The sequence below is a fragment of the Podarcis cretensis genome (assembly GCF_951804945.1).
Source record: "Podarcis cretensis genome assembly, chromosome: 8".
NCBI classification, from domain to species: domain Eukaryota; kingdom Metazoa; phylum Chordata; class Lepidosauria; order Squamata; family Lacertidae; genus Podarcis; species Podarcis cretensis.
Window position 1 is genome coordinate 82,252,831 of NC_137177.1, and position 23,972 is coordinate 82,276,802.

At 48.6% G+C, this 23,972-nt stretch overlaps 1 protein-coding gene across 4 annotated transcripts; it reads left to right on the forward strand.

Annotated features, from left to right (window-relative positions):
- Positions 1-2,855: 2,855 nt before the first annotated feature.
- Positions 2,856-23,796, forward strand: TMEM269 (transmembrane protein 269). Of its 4 annotated transcripts, XM_079987266.1 has the most exons (9): positions 3,010-3,106; positions 8,424-8,484; positions 14,556-14,620; positions 15,461-15,661; positions 16,953-17,100; positions 18,323-18,420; positions 20,362-20,505; positions 21,005-21,205; positions 22,377-23,796. In XM_079987266.1, the coding sequence occupies exons 5-9, from the start codon at positions 17,051-17,053 to the stop codon at positions 22,484-22,486; spliced, it is 603 nt and encodes a 200-aa protein (XP_079843392.1). In that variant the 5' UTR covers positions 3,010-3,106; positions 8,424-8,484; positions 14,556-14,620; positions 15,461-15,661; positions 16,953-17,050; the 3' UTR covers positions 22,487-23,796. The 4 variants fall into 4 exon arrangements, with proteins under 4 accessions (XP_079843390.1, XP_079843392.1, XP_079843391.1 ...); XM_079987265.1 differs by lacking the exon at positions 15,461-15,661; XM_079987264.1 differs by lacking the exons at positions 14,556-14,620; positions 15,461-15,661 and having other exon boundaries at positions 2,856-3,106.
- Positions 23,797-23,972: the final 176 nt, after the last annotated feature.

Sequence of the window (23,972 nt, forward strand, 5' to 3'; positions counted from 1 at the left end):
ACTTTAGATAATGGGGCCTCCTCCTGCTGCTGTGCCACCGCTGCACGATTTCTGTTCTCATCCTGAAGCAAAGTTCTTAACCTGAGGTACTATTTCTGGGTTAGCGGAGTCTAACCTGAAGCGTGTCTAACCTGAAGCGTATGTAACCCGAGGAACCACTGTAGTTCAATTGCTTCAGCAAAATGAAGTTGCTCCACTTTTCGAAGTCTGATGGTCATTGACACCTCCAGTGCCCCCCAATATATTGCCCCCTGCCTCTTAGCACCCCCTTGGGTAAGACAAACACCCCACCCCACCCCCGTGATGCTGCTGCCCACTTTAGGAGCCACCAGACTAAAACTGTGTCCCAGATAGGCTTGTTGGAACACAGAAGTGTTTTTAAATGTGTCAATTCCCTCTTTGGTAAACAGGGGAAGGATAGCCTTGCGGGGAGATGGGGTCTTGCTGTTGTACCAGGGCAAAAGTCCAGGAGCCGGGCATGATGCCAGCGCAAGGCCGTGAAATGCCAGCTACTGAATGGATGCCAGGAGGGCTTAGAGTGCATTTGGCCATGGAGTTTGTTAAGAAGGCAGCTTTGCTCCATCCAACCAGGGTAAAGGTAAAGGTAAAGGTACCCCTGCCCGTACGGGCCAGTCTTGACAGACTCTGGGGTTGTGCGCCCATCTCACTTAAGAGGCCAGGGGCCAGCGCTGTCCGGAGACACTTCCGGGTCACGTGGCCAGCGTGACATCGCTGCTCTGGCGAGCCAGAGCCGCACACGGAAACGCCGTTTACCTTCCCGCCGGTAAGCGGTCCCTATTTATCTACTTGCACCCGGAGGTGCTTTCGAACTGCTAGGTTGGCAGGCGCTGGGACCGAGCAGCGGGAGCGCACCCCGCCGCAGGGATTCGAACCGCCGACCTTTCGATCAGCAAGTCCTAGGCGCTGAGGCTTTAACCCACAGCGCCACCTGCGTCCCATATTCCAACCAGGGTACAGTACATTAATACAGGTCTCTGGGAGGAGAAACAGCAGCAGAGGAGACTCTTTGTGTATGGGATGGGGTGGGGAAGAATAGTTTTATGTTCTGAGATGGTAGAGAAACACCACTAGTAGCTTATTATTACGATTACTTAGAGTGGGATTGAAATCAGATTCAAGACCGTGGGTGGAAATAGCGCCAACTCATACAGGATTGTAATCCTTGTTTACAGAGTAGGCCTCTTGGAATTACGGTAATTGCAGAACTGCAGAGCTGGAAGGTTACATCCCAAATGTATAGGGAAGTATTTGATGTTTTATTCTGTTTTTAATATTCTGTTGGGAGCCGCCCAGAGTGGCTGGGGAAACCCAGCCAGATGGATAGGGTATGTATAAATAAATATAATAAATATAATAATAATAATGAGGGACGCGGGTGGTGCTGTGGGTTAAACCACAGAGCCTAGGACTTGCCGATCAGAAGGTCGGCGGTTTGAATCCCCGCAACGGGGTGAGCTCCTGTTGCTCAGTCCCCGCAACTGCCAACCTAGCAGTTCGAAAGCACAACAAAATTCAAGTAGATAAATAGATACCGCTCCGGCGGGAAGGTAAACGGTGTTTCTGTGTGCTGCTTTGGTTCGCCAGAAGCGGCTTAGTCCTGCTGGCCACATGACCCAGAAGCTGTACACCGGCTCCCTCGGCCAATAAAGCAAGATGAGCGCCGGAACACCAGAGTCGGCCATGACTGGACCTAATGGTCAGGGGTCCCTTTACATTTACTACTACTACTAATAATAATATTCTAGTCCAACCCCTGCAATTCAGGGATCACAGCTCAAGAATCCCTGACAGATGACTCCAGTGAATCATTGCATTGCAGCGTTGGAAGGGTCCTCCAAAGTTATTTAGTCTAAGCCTCTGAGATCCAGGTATGGAAGCTAACTTAGATAAAGGTAAAGGTACCCCTGCCCGTACGGGCCAGTCTTGACAGACTCTGGGGTTGTGCGCCCATCTCACTTAAGAGGCCAGGGGCCAGCGCTGTCCGGAGACACTTCCGGGTCACGTGGCCAGCGTGACATCGCTGCTCTGGCCAGAGCCAGAGCCAGAGCCAGAGCCGCACACGGAAACGCCGTTTACCTTCCCGCTGGTAAGCGGTCCCTATTTATCTACTTGCACCCGGAGGTGCTTTCGAACTGCTAGGTTGGCAGGCGCTGGGACCGAGCAGCGGGAGCGCACCCCGCCGCAGGGATTCGAACCGCCGACCTTTCGATCGGCAAGCCCTAGGCGCTGAGGCTTTTACCCACAGCGCCACGCGCTAACTTAGATCTGGTCATTTGGATAGATCTGCTCTGCATAGCAATGAAGCCGGAGGTAACCAGCAGAACCGGGAATGATTGTCACGGACTGCCTTGCCCATATTTTTTTTTTTTTTAAAGCGGCAGCGCAGTTGGGCTGGGAGGGCGGGAGGGAGAGCCAAACAAGTCGACCGTGCAGCTCAGCCTTCGCGGACTACGGCTCCCATAGCTCCCAACTGCCACCATCTGATGGGCACCGCTCTGGAGATTACGCACGCCGGGAGGAGCGCCCAGGGCGGCGGTGGGTGGTGCGGAGAGCTTTACTCCCGGGAAGGCGTGCAGGGCTGGGCCGCCGTCCTCCGGCTCCTGACCAGCATAGAACACGCCCGTGGAACAACCAACCAAACGCATCTCGCCTTTTTTCCCCTTTCCAAGCTGCAGCGCTTACGAAAGGGGTGTGCGTGTTCCACGTGATTAACGGCATCAACAACTCATCTGCATAATATGCAAATGAAGGAAGTGGATCAGAGCACTTGGGCAAGGGATCTTTCTTTAATTCTTCCTCCCCCCGCGTCTCCCTCCGCCTCCGCTTGCAAGGCGTCCGGAGGGGCGCGTGTTGGCGCGGGCATGGACCTCTCGGGGCGCAGTTCAGCGGCGAGGGAGACAGACGAGGGGGGGGGGTAAAAGGGTGTCTACCCTAGCCACGCCCCTTCCTGTGGAATTTTTCTGGGTCTGGGGAAGGAGGGGGGAGGAGGGGGGAGATGCGCAACATATAAGCTGCAGCCGCAGCGTTGGACCGCATCAGCAGCTCTCGGAGAGGGTGAAAGCGACGTCGCACCGGATTCGAGTTGGTGAGTGAGTGCGCGCCGGAGCTTCGATCCCTTTACTCAGAAGCTCAGTCGGGAATGCAGGAGACGCTTAATCTCCGGGTCGTGCTTTCGAGCCCCACTTTGATTCCTGCGTGGCAGGGGGTTGGACTAGATGACCCTTGGGTCCCTTCCAACTCGACTGCGATTCTGTGTGCGTCCGAGAGAGAGGAGAACACACAGCATAGCTGCCAGCTGACCCTTGTCCAGCTAGCTTAATATTGTCTGCCCAGACTTTACACTGGCCGGCAGTAGCTGTCCAGGATTTCAGGCAGGAATCTGTCCCTCCCGTCTGGAGATGGCAGCGGGGATTGAACCCGGGGATTGAATCGCTGAGCTACGGCCCTTGAATCACTGAGCTACGGCCCTTCCTCCGGGAATCGTCTCCTGGGGATGGGCGCAAGGGAAACGCGGTGACGCGCGGCTCCGTGCGCCCTGGGCGCATCGCTGGGTGCTTTTGGAGAGACGCGTCGTAGCTCCAGTCCTGGCCTGCTAGTTGGCGCACGTCCTCCAAACGGTGATACACACCCCCTGGATGCACCGTTGAGGGAAGGACGGAGGCTGCCTCCAGAAGCGCCCCGGAGAGTAGCAGCAGCAGCTATATTCGCGGGATATCCGCGGCTCCTTAGTTGGGCATCGCTGTGAGAGGGCCCCCCACGCTCCTCCAAATCTCTTGGAGGAGGGAGAGAGGGAAGAAGGATGTTGCTGCCAGTGCGGCCCCCCCCATCAGGAAAGAGGGAATCAGAAAGGGCACTTTGCACCTGCTCAGCTTTTGGGAAACCCAAAACCATTAGGCTATCGCGGAGGTCAAGGACCCCTCTTGTTAAGGGCGGTTGGGTGGGATCGCCAATTGAAGCCTCCAGCTGCAGAGGCAGTCTATCTTTCAGCGTCAAGTGCTTGGAGGGGGTGGGCTCTTGCTTTCTTGTGAGGGATTCCCATTGGACAACAGTGAAGATGCAGGCTGATCAAATAGGGCTGCTTTGGTCTTCCTGTGCTTTGATACCCTGAGATGAAAATGAGAGCTGGGAGAGAGGCCTGCTAACAAACATCAGCTGGCTGCTGGATCAGGCCACAACCCGGCCCAGCATCTTTCTCTCACAGCAACCAGCCCCAATGCCTCTTCCGGGAAACCCAAAAGCAGGACCTGAATGCGAGAGCAAAACTCTCCCCACTTGGTATTATTTGGAGGCCACAAATAGGTAGGAGGAGCCTGGCCATTGTGGCTAGTGGCGTTTTTCCCGTTGCCATGGCGATAGGGTGATGGTGCTGAGGAGGACAACTCCCTTAGGTGGGGGCAGAGTTTCTAATGGCTTCTAGCCTGGAAGAATCTTTAAAGGTGGGGTGAGCTGGCATCAGGCTTCTGCTGGCTGATGTGACGCCCTAGTGCCCTGTTGCCAGACTCCGACTCCCATCATCCTCAGCAGCTAAGCTGGCTAATGATCAGCAAGGATAATGCTAGGTGTTTCAGTCTAGTAATACAGTGGTAAAGGTAAAGGTAAAGGGACCCCTGACCATTAGGTCCAGTCGTGACCGACTCTGGGGTTGCTGCGCTCATCTTGCTTTATTGGCCCAGGGAGCAGCTTCCGGGTCATGTGGCCAGAATGTCTAAGCCGCTTCTGGCAAACCAGAGCAGCGCATGGAAACGCCGTTTACCTTCCCGCCAGAACGGTACCTATTTATCTACTTGCACTTTGACGTGCTTTCGAACTGCTAGGTTGGCAGAGCAGGGACCAAGCAACGGGAGTTCACCCCATCGCGGGGATTCGAACCGCCGACCTTCTGATCGGCAAGCCCTAGGCTCTGTGGTTTAACCCACAGAGCCACCTGCATCCCCTTAATACAGTGGTTCCTTTGGTTAAGTACTTAATTCGTTCCGGAGGTCTGTTCTTAACCTGAAACTGTTCTTAACCTGAAGCACCACTTTAGCTAATGGGGCCTCCCACTGCCGGAGCACGATTTCTGTTCTCATCCTGAAGCAAAGTTCTTAACCCAAGGTACTATTTCTGGGTTAGCAGAGTCTGTAACCTGAAGCGTCTGTAACCTGAAGCGTATGTAACCCGAGGTACCACTGTGTCAGGTTCGATTTTCCCCAACACCCTCCAGTGATTTCCCATAGAAGGGGATGTGCAAAAGGTTTCTTTCTGACCTGTTGGGAGAGGGAGCTGTAGCCTGGTGGCAGAGCCCCTGCTTGGCATGCAGAAGGGCCCAGATTCGATCCTAGGCATCTCCAAACAAAAAACCCAGAGCCTGCTGGACCGGTGGTATGACTTAGTAGAGAGCATCGTCTGGCGTTTTAAAATCAGCTCTTTGCTTAGAACCATGAGGACTGGAATCTTAGGGCTCAATAGCGCTGGCATCTCCAGGTAGGGCTGCAAAAGACCCGTTGCCTGCCCCGGAGAAGCTGCTGCAGATCAGTGCAGACAGTACTGATCTTGATTGACTCTCTGTAAGACAGCATCCTATGTCCCTGCACTAGAAGGCAGCAATGTTATGTGTTGCAAAAGGGACTGGGCTCCCTAGCTGGGGTGTGTTTATATACGTGTGAGAGAGAAAATGGGTGACTGTTCCCTGGTCATCTCCCCTCGAAAAGGGTTTTATAGCATTGGAAAAGGTTTACTAAAATGACCGAGGGGATGGAGTGACAACTTACAAAGAAAAATGGCAAAGTTTTGGACTTTTTAGGTCAGGAAGAGGTGGCATGATGGATATTTATAAAACTATGCATTGCATTAAAGGTAAAGGACCCCTGACAGTTAAGTCCAGTCACGAACGACTCTGGGGTTGCGGCGCTCATCTCGTTTTACTGGACGAGGGAGCCGACGTTTGTCCGCAGACAGTTTTTCCGGGTCATGTGGCCAGCATGACTAAGCCGCTTCTGGCGAAACCAGAGCAGTGCACAGAAACGCCGTTTACCTTCCCGCTGCAGTGGTACCTATTTATCTACTTGCACTTTGACATGCTTTCAAACTGCTAGGTTGGCAGGGACCGAGCAACGGGAGCTCACCCCGTCGCGGGGATTCGTACTGCTGACCTTCTAATCGGCAAGTCCTAGGCTCAGTGGTTTACACCACAGCGCCACCCGCATCCCTTTTATACATTGCATAGAGAAAGCAAATAGATGAAAGCTGTCCTCCCTCTCTCATAACGCTAGAACTCGTAGACTAAGCTGAGGGCTGGAAGATTCAGGAAAGTCCTTCTTCAGGCAGTGCGTAGTTAAACTACGGAACTCCCTGCCACAGGAAGCAGTCATGGTTAGCAATTTGGATGGCTTTAAAAGAGGATTAGACAAGGAGGAGAGGTGACTCTACTTTGCCAAGTAGCAATGCTTCTGAATACCAGTTCTTGGAAACCGAAGGAAGGGAGGGTTGGTCTTGTGTTCGAATCCTGCTGGCTGACTCCCCTTGGGGGCATCTGCTTGGCCCCTGTGGGAACAGGATTCTGGATCGGATGAGCCACTGGCCTGATCCACAAAGGCTCTTCTTACGTTCTTACATTCAAGGGATGGGCAGAACAGAGGAACAGCTTAAGCCAACCCTCTTTCCTAATCGGAAAACAAGCCAGGGCTGCTTGCAGGAGGACTTTGGATGTTGGGACAAGGAGTTCAGAACAGCCTGTCCCTCCCTTTGCCGCCCACATTTCCTGAACCTGCCTCTTCCCCCCAATGGGATGCTCTGTGCAGTGTAACTCAGCTTCCCTTTAGATCTTCCATTCTGGGACAGACGTTTGCACTCTGCAACCTCCAGACGGAGGCACACCCAATAAAATGAGCTGGGGTTTCGGAAACGCGATATGCGTATGGGAGAGGGTCACTGGGTCGGGAAGCATTTGGCAGGGGTGCTGAATGGCCTTGGCTCCTTGCCATCTCTCTGCACTCCATGGCCTCTGTCCCAGTGCCATGTGACTTCACATGCGTCAGCTGAGAAGACTTTGGTCCTGGGAAAAGTGTGTGTGTTGTTCTCGCTCAAGAGGAACATATCTCTCAAGCACACACACACACACCAGTCTGATAATGGGTTTGAGAGATGCTTTTGCCTTCTTGAGGACGGGGTCTAAGACCCTGGGCTGCATCTGACTCAGAGTAAACCCACTGTGATTAATGGAGCCAGCTAACAGCAAACTGAACCTTTCGTGTCATTGACCCAGTCTGGTGCAATGCCCTGCCAACAGAGACCCAGCGGACGCCTTTTAAATGGATTTTCTATTCTGCCAGGATTATGTGGGCAATTAGGAATAAATCCAAACCGATGGATTTAAACAGGGCTATTTTTCTAGAAAAAGAGGTGCCAGAACTCTCCGTGAATGCCTCCCTTGTTCTCTTAGAATGGCAAATTTCAGTTCCTGTTAGTTCCAGCTGAAAAAATAGCCTTTATTTATTTATTATTTTATTTGTTTGTTGAATTTATATACCGCCCTTCACCTGGAGGTCTCAGGGCAGTTCACAGAAAAGATCACACTATATAAAATCAAATAAAAACAATAACCCAATAACACCCACCCCAAAAAAGAGCCACATTTTAGAAGGGTATCGCATGTCAATCAGGTTGACCAAAGGCCTGGTTAAAAAGGAACATCAAAAACGTTCCTTTCCAACGTTAAAAAGGAACATCAAGGAAGGAGATTATGGCTAAACATCAGGAAGAACTTTCTGGCAGGAAGAGAGAGGAACCAACTCCCACGGGAAGTTGTGGACTCTCCTAGAGGGTTGAGCTAGACCGACAAGCTCCTTTCCAATTCTACGATTCATAGAATAGAGTAGATTAGAACTGGACTAATAATTGACCTGCAACACTCAAGCCCAGCTTTTTTAGATTCCCCCTCCCTGGTTACAGCCGTGATTATTCTGGGTTGCCCTTTTTCTGAACTTCTCCAAATTGTGGGTGGTGAATCTCACTCATGGTTTAATAATATACACAAACCTTCCCTGGATATTTTATTCCCCCCTGCTTGTTGCTTGGCTGAAGTTCGTCATCTGAAATCTAAGGCTGCATAAGTTTATAGCCACAAAAAACCAATTCTGGGAACTGTAGTTTATTCCCTGTAGAGCTACAGTTCCCAGCACCCTCTGCAAAAAGGAACTTGGCACCTGTCGTTTTTCCTTTTGCAGAGTTACAATCTCCAGCACCTTTAACAAAAAGAATCGTGCGGACTGTAGTTAACCCTTCACAGTGCTGCAATTCCCAGCAGCCCGTACAAAAATATTATTTTTTGGGAGGTCTATTTTAAGTGTATGGTGTTCCCACTGCCTGAGAACCTGGCTAGTGACTCCCTGTAAATCTCTAAACATCCTTTCTCTTCTCTCCAGTTACAGAGTGCAAGGTCCTCTTGAAATCCAGCAAAGATGTGGATGCTGTCTCCCCCTTCTGGTGAGTCTCAAATATAGCTCAGTTTCCCACTCACTCTTCCTGGGCTGTTTCTTACTCGTGGATGGTTTTTGATGGGTGGAATAACCTTGCCCACCCCTACCCCCTGCTTGGGAACCAGAGAGGAAGGAAATTTCCCAATGTTATTTCAAAAAACGTAGTCTTGTGACTTGATTTGAATTGTTCTGGCAGCCCCTGTGCTGAGGAATGCTTCCCCATAGAGGCGCTTCTGACACCTTTGTTGCACTGCATCTTATGCTGAAGACTGCACCTCTTTACCCTGGCCTCTGACACATGAAACACACGCACTGTATTAGAAGACAGCCTGCAAACTGTGTTCAGCTGATTTCAGTGTTCGGATTGCATCTTGATAGCTCAGTTGGTTAGAGCATGGTGCTGAGAACACCAAGGTTGCAGGCTCAATCCCTGTAAATGGGTCCTGCATAGCAGGGGGTTGACCTAGATCAGAGCTCTCCAAACTTTCCATGTTGGTGACACACCTTTTAGACAGGCATCATTTTGTGACACAGTAATTCAGTTTTGCAGGGACGCGGGTGGCGCTGTGGGTTAAACCACAGAGCCTAGGGCTTGCCAATCAGAAGGTCGGCGGTTCGAATCCCCGCGATGGGGTGAGTTCCCGTTGCTCGTTCCCTGCTCCTGCCAACCTAGCAGTTCGAAAGCACGTCAAAGTGCAAGTAGATAAATAGGTACCACTCCGGTGGGAAGGTAAACGGTGTTTCTGTGCACTGCTCTGGTTCGCCAGAAGCGGCTTAGTCCTGCTGGCCACATGACTCAGAAAGCTGTCTGTGCACAAACGCCGGCTCCCTTGGCCTGAAAACAAGATGAGCGCTGCAACCCCATAGTTGCCTTTGACTGGACTTAACCGTCCAGGGGTCCTTTAAAAGGTAAAGGTACCCCTGCCCGTACGGGCCAGTCTTGACAGACTCTGGGGTTGTGCGCCCATCTCACTTAAGAGGCCAGGGGCCAGCGCTGTCCGGAGACACTTCCGGGTCACGTGGCCAGCGTGACATCGCTGCTCTGGCCAGAGCCAGAGCCAGAGCCGCACACGGAAACGCCGTTTACCTTCCCGCTGGTAAGCGGTCCCTATTTATCTACTTGCACCCGGAGGTGCTTTCGAACTGCTAGGTTGGCAGGCGCTGGGACCGAGCAGCGGGAGCGCACCCCGCCGCAGGGATTCGAACCGCTGACCTTTCGATCGGCAAGCCCTAGGCGCTGAGGCTTTAACCCACAGCGCCACCTGCGTCCCACTTACCTTTTAACTAATGTGTAACAACACAGTTTGGAAAACTCTGGGCTAGATGATACCAGAAGCTTTTCTTTTGGGAATTATAGGGACAGAACTACCTAAATTATATAGAAATTTATTCATGCATGCTTCTACAGCAGCAAGAATGCTACTTGCCCCAAAGTGGAAAGAAGCAGAAGTCCCAGTAAAGGAAGAATGGATACAAAAACTTATGGAATATGCAGAAATGGCAAACTTACCAGAAGAATAAGAAATCAAGATAGCAGACTTTTTATAAAAGAATAGAAATGGTTTATTGAATATTTACAGATAAATTGTAAACAGATAAAAACATTAGCAGGATTATTGTAATGACCTGCAGTTTTATAAGAGTATTTATTTACAGTATATAATTAAATGAGCAAGTTAAATGAACTAAAGGCAGTCCTGTTTAGGGAAGCTTTTAATGTTTAATAGGTTATTGTATTTTAATATTCTGTTGGAAGCCACCCAGAGTGGCTGGGGAAACCCAGCCAGATGGGCGGGGTATAAAAAATTATTATTATTATTATTATTATTATTACTACTACTACTACTACTAGTACTACTACTTGGATATGCAGAAGGTATTAAAATATAAATTAAAGGAATTGCAGAAAGAGGGGGAAGGAAGTCAAATTTTGAAAGGTTAAATTGATTGTAAAACTAATGAAATGTATAAATTTGAAAAGTATAAATAAAAAACTAAAAAAAGAGAGAGAAAGCGAAATCTCCAGGATATTAGGTTGTATCCAATGCTAGCCCTACTCCGAGCAGACCCATTGAAGTTAACAGACACAGCTGACTTGGGCCCATTAAATATATCTATGACTCCCAGGCTGAGGATCCAGTATCAACGGCTGGTGCCATCAGTTTGTTGCGGATACTGTTTACAGTCAATCCGTTCTGGGTGTCTCCCACATTCCCAAGAAGGCAGAAGGGTCAAGTGGTTGCAGATATCTGTGAAACATCCGTTCCTCTCTGGTTCCTCTCCCTTCCGCTCTGTCCTTGGAGGTTTTCCACGGAGCTCTCTGATCCCAGGCACAACCCGTTCTTCTGAGCTTCGACAAATCGGGACTGACTTAATTATGATTATTTTCTACGACTCTTTCATTACTTCAACGGCCATCAGCCCCCTATGCATAGTATAAGTACAGAAACCTGCCTCAAACGGCACGAGTTGGGATCCAGTTTGCCGAGGAAAACTGGCTACGCTTATATATTTGTTGCTCAGAAAAATCCTAGAGCTCCTTCAGAATTCATGCCTGGTGTGATCCGGTTTGCCTGAGGTTGTGTGAATAATAATAATAATAATAGCATGTGGGTAGATTTTTGCTTTTTTCAGTTTGCTCCAGTGCAGTTATAAATAAGCAGAATGGTGAAACATTTGGGGAAGGGGGCATTTGAACTGTGGTCCAAAACAGTTGGAGGACATTGGGGAAGACTGGACTGCAAGGCTTAAAGGAAGGCCGGATGCTGTGTCTGTTTGGGAGGTGGGAAAGCAACGGAATTTGGGGAGGGATCTTATGGCGAGGAAACAGGGATGGATACTAAGCGTTGCCAGACCTCCACGTTTTACGTGAAGCCTCCAGGGATGCCTAGCCCCCTCCAGGCGGCAGGTGCAGGGCTTGAAATCTCCAGGTGGGTGAGAGAGGCTTGAATAATACATTTAAATATATTAAGAAGGCTGTTTATGCAGCCTGTAAGCTTCAGCCCAGCAGGAGCTGGCTACAAATTATAGAATAGATATTTGGGCAGGTGTGTGTGTGTGTGTGTGTGTGTGTGTGTGTGTGTATGTGTGTGTGTGTCTGTATCTGCCCATGTCCTCTCCCAATTAACCTCCGTCTCTCGGGCCTGCCCCTGTGACATCACTGCCCTCCCCTGTCCCAATTAACCTCCGTCTCCAGGGGATGCCCCTCTCCTGTGATATCACCAGGGGATGTCCCTAGGTCTCAGGTTTGGGATGCTGCTGACAACCCAAATTGGGACGATGAACTACACAAAGGTCCTTCTGTTCATCTGGGCAATGCCAAAGGATTTCCCCACTTGCCTTGCTTTCGTATCTCAAGATCGGCCTTCAGATCATCCAGTGGCCAAGTCCGACTCACATGTGGCATGATGCTGCCTTAGACAGAGTAAGAGCCTTGGCCCATCTAGGCTAGTATTTTCTACACACTGACTGGCAAGAGGCTCTCCAGCAGTTTCAGGTTGGAGATGCTGCTGGGGAACGGAAGCTGGGAGCTTCTGCATGCCAAGCAGATGCTCTACCGCTGAGCCAGGGCCTTGTCCCAAACCGAGGGAAAGGAAAGGGCTGTAGCCCAGTGGCAGATCACCTGCTTGGAATGCAGAATGTCTCCGGTGCAGTCCTCAGCAGCATCTGCAAGGAGGTCTGCAAGGAGGTCCCTGCCTCAAAATGTGTGGACTCTGCTTTTACAGAGCACTGCACAGTAGCACCCTCTACATAAAGCCCAGGTGTTGCTGGACTACAAATCCCATCTGCCTGGCCAGTCATCAGGGATGATGGGAGTTGTAGTGCACCAATGCCTGCTCAAGATCTTGAAGCTCTGCCAGTCGACACCTGGGAAAGCCAGCTGGTTGTAAATGCAACAGAGACCAGGCTAGCCCTTGCAAACTATTATGGGATGAGCATTATGAGAAGCGGGTATGTTGTAACACTGATGTCTTTCCCAGCACCCTCTCCTTTGGTATCTGCCATCTTCTGCATCCGCTGCCACCCATGAACTGCCTACAAGGACTGCCCCATATTTGCAGCCAAGTCCCAGCATGTCAAAGTGCAAGTAGATAAATAGGTACCGCTCCTGCGGGAAGGTAAACGGCGTTTCCGTGCGCTGCTCTATTTTGCCAGAAGCAGCTTAGTCATGCTGGCCACATGACCCGGAAGCTGTACGCCGGCTCCCTCAGCCAGTAAAGCGAGATGAGTGCCGCAACCCCAGAGTCGGCCACGACTGGATCTAATGGTCAGGGGTCCCTTTACCTTTACCCAGAAGCAGCGAAGTCCCCCCTCCCCCAGGCTCTCACTGGTCCACTTTCCATCCAAATTCAAGAGCAGCTTCCTGCTCCTTTTGCCAAAAACGTTCAGCCAGCCTTAAGTCTGTGGAGAGATGGGGGGAATCCAGAATTACGGGTATGAAACAAACAGGGTTTATTAATTGCCTGTTGCATTGTTATCCAGTGAAACTGGGGTTGGGGACATTGCAAATGGGAGCCACGGGTATGTCTTCAAGCTGCCAACTCTTGAGTTTTATCTGCAGCTGATAAATCTCTGCGTGGAACTGACATCTCTTCACTGCAGAGGCACAAAGTCCTCTGGTTTCGGGTAAAATACCTGTGGCCTGCCTTGTTGTTTGGGGGCAAGGCACAGATATTTGGGGACACCGACTCTCTCCCAGTGATGGTGCGAAAACAGTCGCTGTTATACGTCCCTGGCTGGCGCAGTTGATTCAGTAATTCTCTCCAAGTTCACAATGCAAGTACTTGCAAGTTCCGAAGCGAAGAAAGTGTGCTTGAAAATGTTTTCAGGTGTGTGATGTAAATACAGTGGTACCTTGGTTCTCAAACTTAATCCGTTCCGGAAGGCCGTTCCAAAACCAAAGCGTTCCAAAACCAAGGCACACTTTCCCATAGAAAGTAATACAAAATGGATTAATCCGTTCCAGACTTTTAAAAACAACTCCTAAAACAGCCATTTAACCTGAATTTTACTATCTAACGAGACCATGGATCCATAAAATGAAAGCAATAATCAATATACTGTACTATAAAATAAATAAGACAGTATTATAGATGATAAAAATTAAAATTAATGTTTTTTCTTACCTGCACTGATGATAGAAATTTTATCCATTTTCGCAGTCACTCAATCAATCAATCAATCATAGCTGAACTGGGTCCCACACAATCACAAAAACAAATGCACCGAAAAAGCCTCAAAAACAAAAATGCAAAATAAATAGCAAAAACAAAAGCGCCAAACTTAATCTGTTCTGGAAGTCCGTTGGACTTCTGAAATGTTTGAAAACCAAGGCATGGCTTCTGATTAGTGCAGGCGCCCCAGAAACAATAGCTGACAACCGCATCGGACGTTCGGCTTCCCAAAAACGTTCGGAAACCGGAACACTTACTTCTGGGTTTTCAGCATTTGGGAACCAAAGCGTTTGAGAACCAAGACATTTGAGTACCAAGGCGTTTGGGAACCAAAGTACCACTGTATAAAAATCAGACCCTTTGGTGGGAGCACCAATCTAGTTACTGCTGGATAGTGCTCTCAAGTGAGGAAGGGTACGCTTGATCTAAAGTCCGTCACTAAAAAACCACCCTCACTTTGGATGGCGGGCTCTATCAATCAAGAGTCTGAACTGTTGGTTTTGGGAGAAAGGAAGGGGAGTAAGAATGAGGTGGTTGTTAACTTAAGCACACACACAATTGCTGCCCCAACGATCGGTTCAGCTCTTGAATGAGCAAAATGCATTTCTGGGTTTTTGCATTGGGTAGAGTTCGGAGGGGGGCAACTTTTCAGGGGTTGGACTAGATACCCACTGGTTTCCCATCCAACTCTACCATTCCATGATTCCATCAGGTTCTTTTTGATCATGGCAGTTTGGTGGGTGCCCAGCGGTGGCAGAGGGATGGGCTCAAGCAGTTGTGTGTGTGTGTGTGTGTGTGTGTGTGTGTGTGTGTGTGTGCGCGCGAACCCAGGTTTCACATTCCTGGGTGATTTTTTAAAAATTTATTTTTTTCGGGGTTGCTCTGATCTGCTGTTTTCTTTCAGATGAAGAATCTCGCGAACTTTCCGGGATTTGGAAACGCGACAAGGGCAGGGTGCAAAACATGCTAGTAGGACATGTCCCTTCTCACACTTTCTCAAGAGTAGACCTTTCCCCCTTGGGGTTATGATAAACTATAATCTATTTTTAGTGTTAGCAAGTAGGGCTGTTAGTTTGCTGTTAGTTTTTTAATGAATTGTGAGCGGGGCTGGTCTTTATGTTTAAAATTGGGTGGGGGGGGGAGAACAAGAAGAGAAGCATCACTAAGAACAAGATGCTTTTTTGAGAAACGGGATCGTCATAGCGCTGGGAGACAAAAGCTTAACGGGAGGGGCTGAGCTATACCTTTGCATGTGGGCTGCTGTTCGCTTCCTTCTGTGCTGATATCTCACCTTCTGCAAAACCTAAAATGCCTCTTACTGTGTTTGGTATAAAGCCAGCTTGGTACCATTTTGGGGCGCGGGGATCCCACTTCCAGATTTTGCCTGCATGGTTTTGCAGTTCTGCAAAGCACTTTGCCACTGCGGGCTTTTAAAGGCTTCTCTGGGTTGGGAGGCAGTAGATGCACGCAGGAAGCAAGATTCACTGGCACAATGTTTGCTAACCAGGGTTAAGGCTGAAGACTCACCTGGCCCAGCTGTACAAAGTTCTTGGCAGGCTGTGCTTATGCATTCCCCCACCCCAAAGCATGGGGGGGGGGAACACAACTTAATGCATGCCCAATCTCACAAGGGTGGCATCGGCCCGGAGAGATGCAATCATGGAGGGAGGTTGAGCATGCCTTAACAGTACATGTTAATCTGCGGAACTCCTTGCCACAGGAGCCAGCAATTGCCCCGACATAGAGGGCTTTAAAAATAAGAGGGGAGAGGGCTCTGGTGCTCTGATTCTGCTTACCCACTGCCCACAGGCTCTTCTCATGCATTAATGGGAGCCAACACCAGGGGGTGCTGCTGGGATCATCAGCCACCCTCCAAATGGCCAGTGTTTTGGAGGCTGCCCAGTGGCAGGAGCCAAATACCCGTTGACTTTTCCTCCTGCTGCTGCCTTTTGGGGCTTACGGAAAATCTCCCTTTCAAACTGAGAACAAAGCATTAACTTTAAAGTCCAGGTAGATCTCGATCTCTCTCTTACAATTTAGCAAATTGTAGGATAATAATAATAATAATAATAATAATAATAATAATAATAATAATAATATATTTATAACCTGTCCATTCAGCCACTCTGGGCCACTCCCAACAGATTAAAAACAGAACAAAACATCAAACATTAAAAACCTCCCAGTACAGGATTGCCTTCAGATGTCTTCTAAACGTCAGGTAGTTGTTTATTTCCTTGACATCTGATGGGAGGGCGTTCCACAGGGCAGGCGCCACCACCGAGAAGCATAGCTGTCAAACTTTTTCCTTTTTTTAAGGGAAATTCCCTTATTCTGAATAGGATTCCTCGCAAGAAAAGAGAAAAGTTGACAGCTATGTGGAGAAGGTTCTCTGCCTGGTTCCCTGTAACCTCACTTCTTGCAGGGAGGGAACCACCAGAAGGCCCTTAGAGCTGGACCTCAGTGTCTGGGCTAGAAGATGGAGGTGGAGACGCTCCTTCAGGTATACTGGACCGAGACTGTTTAGGGCTTTAAAGGTCAGCACCAATGCTGAATTATGCCTGGAAACGTACTGAGAGCCATTGTGGGTTTTTCAGGACCGGTGTTATGTGGTCTTGGTGGCCACTCCCAGCCACCAGTCTAGCTGCTGCATTCTGGATTAATTGCAGTTTCCGGGTCACCTTCAAAGGTAGCCCCACGCAGAGTGCACTGCAGTAGTCTAAACGGGAGATAACCAGAGCATGCACCACTGTGGCGAGACAGTCCGCGGGCAGGTAGGGTCTCAGCCTGCGTACCAGATGGAGCTGGTAGACAGCCACCCTGGACACAGAATTGACTTGCGCCTCCATGGACAGCTGTGAGTCCAAAATGACTCCCAGGCTGCGCACCTGGTCCTTCAGGGGCACAGTTACCCCATTCAGGACCAGGGAGTCCTCCACACCAGCCCGCCCCCTGTCCCCCCAAAACAGTACTTCTGTCTTGTCAGGATTCAACCTCAATCTGTTAGCTGCCATGCATCCTCCAACCACCTCCAGGCACTCACCCAAGTAGGTCTGGCCCTCTCCTCCCCAAAAGCATAAATTCTGGGGTGGTGATCTGCCCAGTCACCCCTCCACTCGGCTCCCATTGGCCTCTTCCCAACATTCCCCTTAAGGGATTGGCGGAGGGCAGATGCGATGGAATTTTAATGCACCTGATTTTAATGCCTGCCCCTCTTTGGGGATGTATGCTCAGCACATAGGGGACATCTCTGCCGGGATCTCCCCCGTTCTTGCTCACTCCTTCCTCTGCCGCCTTTTAGGTCTATTCCAACACACCAAGAAGCTGTTCCTGAGCGATCAGGCCAGACGGGCGCAGGCTCTGGAGTTCCTACGCCAGAATGTCGCCAACTCCATCTCTATGGCCAACCTGGTGATGGGACTCTCGTCTGTCCTTTGCAGTTTGAATGGGTAAGCCAGACCCTGGGCATGTCCTCCAACATTTCTCCTGTGAAACTAGGGGTGTCTATTCAACAACAACAACAACAACAACAAGAACAACAGCCCACTCATCTGACTAGGTTGCCCCAGCCACTTGGGGAGGCTTCTGTTATAAGAAAAAGCCTGCTCCTTTTCCCTTATGGGGTATCCAAGAGTCCATATAGAGTCCTTAAGTGGGTTGACTACTGGTAGGAGAAAATAACAGAGGCCAGCCAGAGAATATTGAGAAGCAAAGCAGCTAGTAAGCCTGATCTTTATTAACTGTTGCAACAGGGTCCTCACTCACAACATGCATGGTGTGCATGCCCTTATATAGACTTTTGAAATTGCCCACCCTGTACCCCAAGACCACCTCCCAAAACATCACAGAAGGAGGCAGTCTCCAGCAAAAATCCTGTCTGCCAGGATACCTGGCAATGGTCACTAATTGCTTTACCTGGGCAGCCTGGCTATTCTTTTGTGATGGTAAATACCTGAATTCCTGAATCCAGGTCACAGGCTCACCCTATTCATACACAAATACACCCTTAACACAGGTAAGAAAAGACAATGGAGAGGCTTTCCCATTTCCCTCCTCCTTGCAGAGAAATGTTTCAGGTCAATTTGGGAGAGTCCAAATGGTTTGGGAGAGTCAAAAGTGGCTTCAGGTTGCTCTCCTGTACTATTTCAGACGCGTGGTTTATATACTTACGCATGTGTTTACCTTGTAAACTTATGAACATTTGATTTATATATTTGAGACCTTAAATTCTTATAACACTTCCAACATATAAAAAAATATAAACAAGGGATTGAACATTTAAAAACTTCCCTATACGGGGCTGGCTTCAGATATCTTCTAAAGGTTTTATAGTTAGTTATCTCCTTGGCTCGGGGGGGGGGGGTGTCGCATAACTCCATACCCTCCAACATTTTCCCGATTTAAATAGGGAAAAAGCGGGACATTCCAGAATCAAATCAGAAACCAGGACGGATTTGTCAATCCGGGACTGTACCTTGGGAAATAGGGACATTTGGAGGGTCTGCCTTCATCCACACAGGGTCAAAAACACTTTGATAGGCCCTGATCCCCTCCCCATGCACTTGACCGCTCCTTACTTCGCTTGGCGGCTATGGGAACATTGAGGCCGCTCAGCAGGGCAGCCGTGGCAATGTGTAACAGGACTCTCCCATCTCTCTCCCCCCCCCCCAGGCAATATAATTATGCATGCTGGCTGGTCCTGATCGGATTTTTGCTTGACCTTGCGGACGGCGCCGTTGCCAGGCAGCTGAACGCTTGTTCCGCGCTGGGTAAGTAGCTCCTTGCGAAAGCCTCCACGCTCCGGCCTTGGACCTGCGTTGCTTAGCAAACTCACGAGCGCTCATCCGGAAGATCTCATCGGATCAGATAGTTAGGCAGGATGGCATTTGCTCGCACAAGATGTACCAAAAAGGGGATTAGAGAAAAAAAATTTCCAAGGAGGAAAAAGCTAGCGATGGCTGCTCTCCGCCAGCGATGAATCAGACAGGCACTCTCCCTGTTAAGTTTTGGGTGCCAGGTCAAAATAAGCTTCATTGCAAAAACCTTTTGCACCGTGAATGCTGTTCTAATGTCTCCACTGGGACTGTTACAGGTGCACACATCACTCGTTCTGTAAGATACCCATTTTCTAGTTTACTTTGGAACTCCCTGCCTCTTGACGTCAGGCAGGCTTAAAACATTTCTGTTTAGCCAAGCCTACCCAGACATTAAACCACAGAGCCTAGGACTTGCCGATCAGAAGGCTGGCGGTTCGAATCCCCACAACGGGATGAGCTCCCGTTGCTCAGTCCCTGCTCCTGCCAATCTAGCAGTTCAAAAGCATGTCAAAGTGCAAGTAGATAAATAGGTACCGCTCCGGCATGAAGGTAAACGGCGTTTCCGTGCGCTGCTCTGGTTCGCCGGCTCCCTCGGCCAATAAAGCGAGATGAGCACTGCAACCCCAGAGTCGGTCACGACTGGACCTAATGGTCAGGGGTCCTTTACCTTTACCTTTTACCCAGACATTTAGAAAGCTGGGGTGTCTTTGAATCTGGCTTTTAGCTTATCAGTTGTTGCAATTATTTTTTGAACCTTTCACACTGTTGGGGCTCTTGTTTTTTATATACTGATCATGCCATTGTTTTATTCTTCTTGCAAAGTGCTCTGAGATTATGCTTTGTTTGTACAATCAAGTGGTATGTAACTTTTATGAAATAAGTACGTTTCTGATGTTTCGAGCTACGTTTTAAATCTTGTATATTGTGTGTTTTAGGGTTTTATGGATTATTATTATTATTATTATTATTATTATTATTATTATTATTATTTACTGTAAGCCGCTTTGAGGCACAGAATGGAAAACACAAATTCCTTAAAGAAATAAATACACTGCCCTCTGTCGAAGGCAGTATGGTAGGAATGACAAGTGGGGAGACAGCCATCGCTTTCAGGCCTGCTCAGTTTCCCCTTCCAATACTGTGCTCTTTATTTTGGGTTGGTGTCTTTATGCATTTTCTAGCTATATAACTGTATTTTTTAATTATTCTGGTACCTTCCCTGGGACTTTTTTTGGAAGGGGGCCGGGGCACCAATATTTATTTATTGTTATTCATTACATTTGTATCCCAGCTTCTCCTCCAATGAGCCCAAGATGGTGCACACAGCTCTCCCCGTTTTCTCCTCCCAATAACCTTGTGAGGTGGGTTAGTCTGAGGCACAGGAACTGGCCCCTCAGTGACCTTTATGGCTGCATAGGGGATTCTGAACCCTGGTCCACCCAGGTCCTAATCCAGCAGCCTAACTACCATGTCACACCGGCTCTCCTTGTTATGTACTGAAGTTCTCACCTTGGGCCAGCAGGGGGATACTGTAGATAGTTTTCACTCAGGTCCGCATATGCAAATAAGGTATTGAAAGTGATGTTCAGTGATTGGATAGTTACAGAAAGTTGTTACTGTTGCTTTGTAGTTGAGCTCTATATAAGCAGGCCGGCTGAACCCTTCAGTTCAGTGCAGTTCTGGCCTGTGAATAAACAAAAGCTGTCTGAAGAATCGCTGCGTCGCCTGATATGTTCACCCACGACTTAACATTTGTAATAAATTAAACCTTCGAGTTTGATGCCTTCCAGGGGGCCATAATGGAGAAACGTCACTACATATTTCGGCCTCTACAGAGTGCTCATCTTGTCTCCTGCCCAGGGCTAACTGGCGCCTGTCTTTGACATTCTGTAGGTGCCAAGCTGGACGATTTTGCTGATTTCACTTCATTTGGGCTGGCCACCGCCCTTCTCCTGCAAGCCCACGGGATCCTCGACGGGCTTCTGGTGATCGTGTACGTCTTGGCTGTGTTCACGCGCCTGTGTTTCTTCTCCAGCGGTGAGTCCACAGCCTTGGCGATAAGATGTCCCCATTGAGTTTGGCTGCAGGGGTCTTAATGACAGCTGGGTGCTAACCGGTGTCTGGACCACGTTTCTTCCAGAGGACCACAACTGTTATCCCTCCTTTCCTTTTTTATATTTATTTTGACAAAGTAATAACCATAAATAAATGATAAAAATGTGCACCCCACCACCAAGACCATTCCATTGTAACTATCCGACCTCCCAAAATTTCAACACTTCTTGCGATGGTTTGACCCCTTTGTTTTAACAGTACAAATTCTACAAACACCTTCCATAGCTCCTCAAAACCATTTCCCCTGCATATTGGTATTGTAACCAATCTGTGAGATGATGTCTTATATCCTCAAACTTTCTGAATTTTAATTGATTTTTGTCCTCTGCACATTAGTTTTGCATGTTTCTGCTTTGGCGCATCCACCGGAACAGTTTGCTCCGAGTCAACTCACCACCTCCCTTTCCTCTCGTCTCCCTAGGGATGCCGTTCATGTACCGGGGGCTGCCCTGCCCATACGGAGCATCTGTCCTGGCTGCCACCTACCTCCTGACAGGAGGCAACCTGCTGGTGATGCGTATCATCGCCATGGTGATGATCCTCTTCATGGTGGACCAGGGCTTCTACCCTCACGACAAGGTGCTGGAGTCTCAGCCCTGGAAGAAGGCCGTCTTCGCAGGAGGTGAGTGTAGAGCAGCGGGCCCCTTCAGCTCAAATAATGAGGATAACCTCATGCTGTGATCTCTCTCTCTCTAGCTATCCATCTGCCTAAAGATAATAAACCTTTCTAAGATGGGTTTGTGCAGAAACCTTGTCATCAGGTCACAGCAAAATGTTATCTTGACTGTGTGCATCGCAGAGGTTTGGCTGGATGATTCTACAATTCAGTGGTGCCTCGCAAGACGAAATTAATCCGTTCCGCGAGTCTCTTCGTCTAGCGGTTTTTTCGTCTTGCGAAGCAAGCCCATTGATGGCTTAGCGCATTAGCGCTATTAGCGGCTTATCGGATCAGCTGATAAGTGGCTTAGCGCCTTAGAAAAAGGGGGGGGGGAGGGAAAAAACCCCGCAGGAACTCGCAAGACATTTTCGACTTGCGAAGCAAGCCCATAGGGAAATTCGTTTTGCAAAGCGCCTCCAAAACGGAAAACCCTTTCGTCTAGCGGGTTTTCCGTCTTGCGAGGCGTTCGTCTTGCGGGGCACCACTGTTCTGCGATTCCATGATTCAGTTCAGTCTGAAAATTATGGAGAACCTGCAATCCTTATACAGTCAAACCTCGGTTGTCGAACGAAATCCGTTCCGAAAGCCCGTTCGGCTTCCGAAATGTTCGACAACCAAGCGTGGCTTCCGATTGGTTGCAAGAGCTTCCCGCACTCAAACGGAAGCCGCGTCAGACGTTCGGCTTCCAAAAAACGTTCAAAAACCAAACTTCTGGGTTTTTGAGGCGAAACGTTCCAAAACGGAGCCGTTCAGGAACCGAGGTTTGACTATAGAAATGATTTTTCCCTGCTTCTAGATTAACTTGCATGCTGGTAGCCTGGAAAGCCTTTGTCCAATCATTGTGGACAAATTGGCGTTTCTTTGGTTATTTTAAATCATGTATGGCTTCGATCTACATGCCTATTGTCAAAAGTCCTGGTGGGGAACCATTGGCAGCAAATAGTCTTAAAAAACTGTATCAGAATAAATAAAATTTTAAAACCAAACATGCATTTTTCGTTTTTATGAAAACAGAATTTCACGCTGAAAATCTTTCGTTGCTTGGGGTTGGACTAGATGAGCCCTGGAAGCCCCTTCCAACTTTACAATTCTGAAATATCTCTCTCTCTCTCTCTCTCTCTCTCTGGCATTGCAGGGATCTTGATGGTGATGTTCTCTGCCACCTACTTTGCCTCACTCTACTACCTGCTTTGGTCCTCGTCGTATATCTTCTTCCCAACTGCTCTGTGGAGCCACAGAGTCTAACCTTGCTTGTGTGGTGTCATGCGTGGACGGACAGCGGCTTTTGCACCTCGCTGTGGGGCAATTGCCCGGTGGGGCCACCCCCTCCAGGACCCTAAAGACCAGCCTACCCAGCGTTAATATCCACGCATCGTTTAAAACCTTCCTAGAAACGTTTCCACTGTCCTGACTAGGAACAGAACAACTGCGAGGTCTCTGCCGTGGGGGTGGGATTTCTGCCCTGCGAAGGCTGGGTGTCTGGGGAACACAGTGGGTGATCTGGCTAACACTCCCAACCCCACTTTTCGTGTACATACAAATATACAGATTCTTTACATATGTATATAGAAAGAGAAAAAGATTTACAAGTTCAGCTTTTTTAGATTTCTATTTTTTTAGTCCACAATTTTACTCGCTGGTGGTTTTTAAAGAACTTGGCCTCCAAATCTCGTCACCGGCTAATTTTTTTAACTAATCCAAGGATAGGTCCCTGTAGCCTCGCCAGAAAGTCTTCTTTAAAGAGAGCACCTGGATTTTCAACATACGAACTAGCTGGATTTGAAACCTTAAAAGTTGAGAGGGCTAATGAAACACCGCAGGGTCACTGCTTGTGGGGTGAAAGCTGGCCCATGGGGGAAGGGGTGGTGATTACCTCCTGAAAGGCTTGGTGGTCAAAAAAAATTTGAACCCATCAAATTACCTATATGGATCCTAGATTTGCCGATCTAAGATTGGGTGTATCAAATACTTCTGCCGGGGAGCACCGTCAATGTTTTTGTTTTATTAGATTAGATTAGATTAGATAAATTTATTGTCATTGTCCGTATATACACAGTATACACAACAACGAAAATCAAACACCCAAGACCGGATTCACATACACATTTGCACGTATCTCCAACACTCTCATCCTATTCAGACATAATCTATTAAAACATACATAATCCAGAATATAACACAACCTATTAGAAGCATAGCATAACCTAAAACCGATCTCATTCCTTACTACTCACTGCTTGCTATTTCTTACAACTGACCCTGTTTAGTGCAATCAGAGCACTTGGATAGAAACTATTCAGAAGGCGTGTGGTTCGTGTTTTCATTGTCCTATATCTTCTGCCCGAAGGCAACAGTTCAAAGAGGTTGTGAGCAGGATGGGTGGGATCTCTCAGGATATTGATCATATAACTGAAATATTTGGAAAACCTATTTCCTGCCCCCATCCCCCAGGAGATAATAATGGAAAGGGAGACGATTTGTGTTACTGGAAATGTACATTTGAAATGAGTTCTTTTGTTTTGGCATTTTTTAAAAAAATAAACTGTGGAAAACACTGTTTTTGCTTTCTGGTGTTGTTGTGAAAAGGGGTTTCTTTTTTTGGGGGGGGGGTACAGCTGCAAGAGGAATGGAAGGTTTGCGAAGGGGAGAGACCTCCATATGGAGTAGTCTCCCAGAGAAGAGGCACAAGCTGTGTCAAGTGGAAAAAATGAAACCAGCTCATTTCTGGAAC

Excerpts from the sequence above, each read along its gene's own strand:
- TMEM269 (XM_079987263.1), top strand. The coding sequence starts at position 16,823 with ATGCGATGGAATTTTAATGCACCTGATTTTAATGCCTGCCCCTCTTTG. Across the intron at positions 20,506-21,004 it reads CCTGTGTTTCTTCTCCAGCG|GGATGCCGTTCATGTACCGG; the intron begins GTGAGTCCACAG and ends TCGTCTCCCTAG. Across the intron at positions 21,206-22,376 it reads GAAGGCCGTCTTCGCAGGAG|GGATCTTGATGGTGATGTTC; the intron begins GTGAGTGTAGAG and ends CTGGCATTGCAG.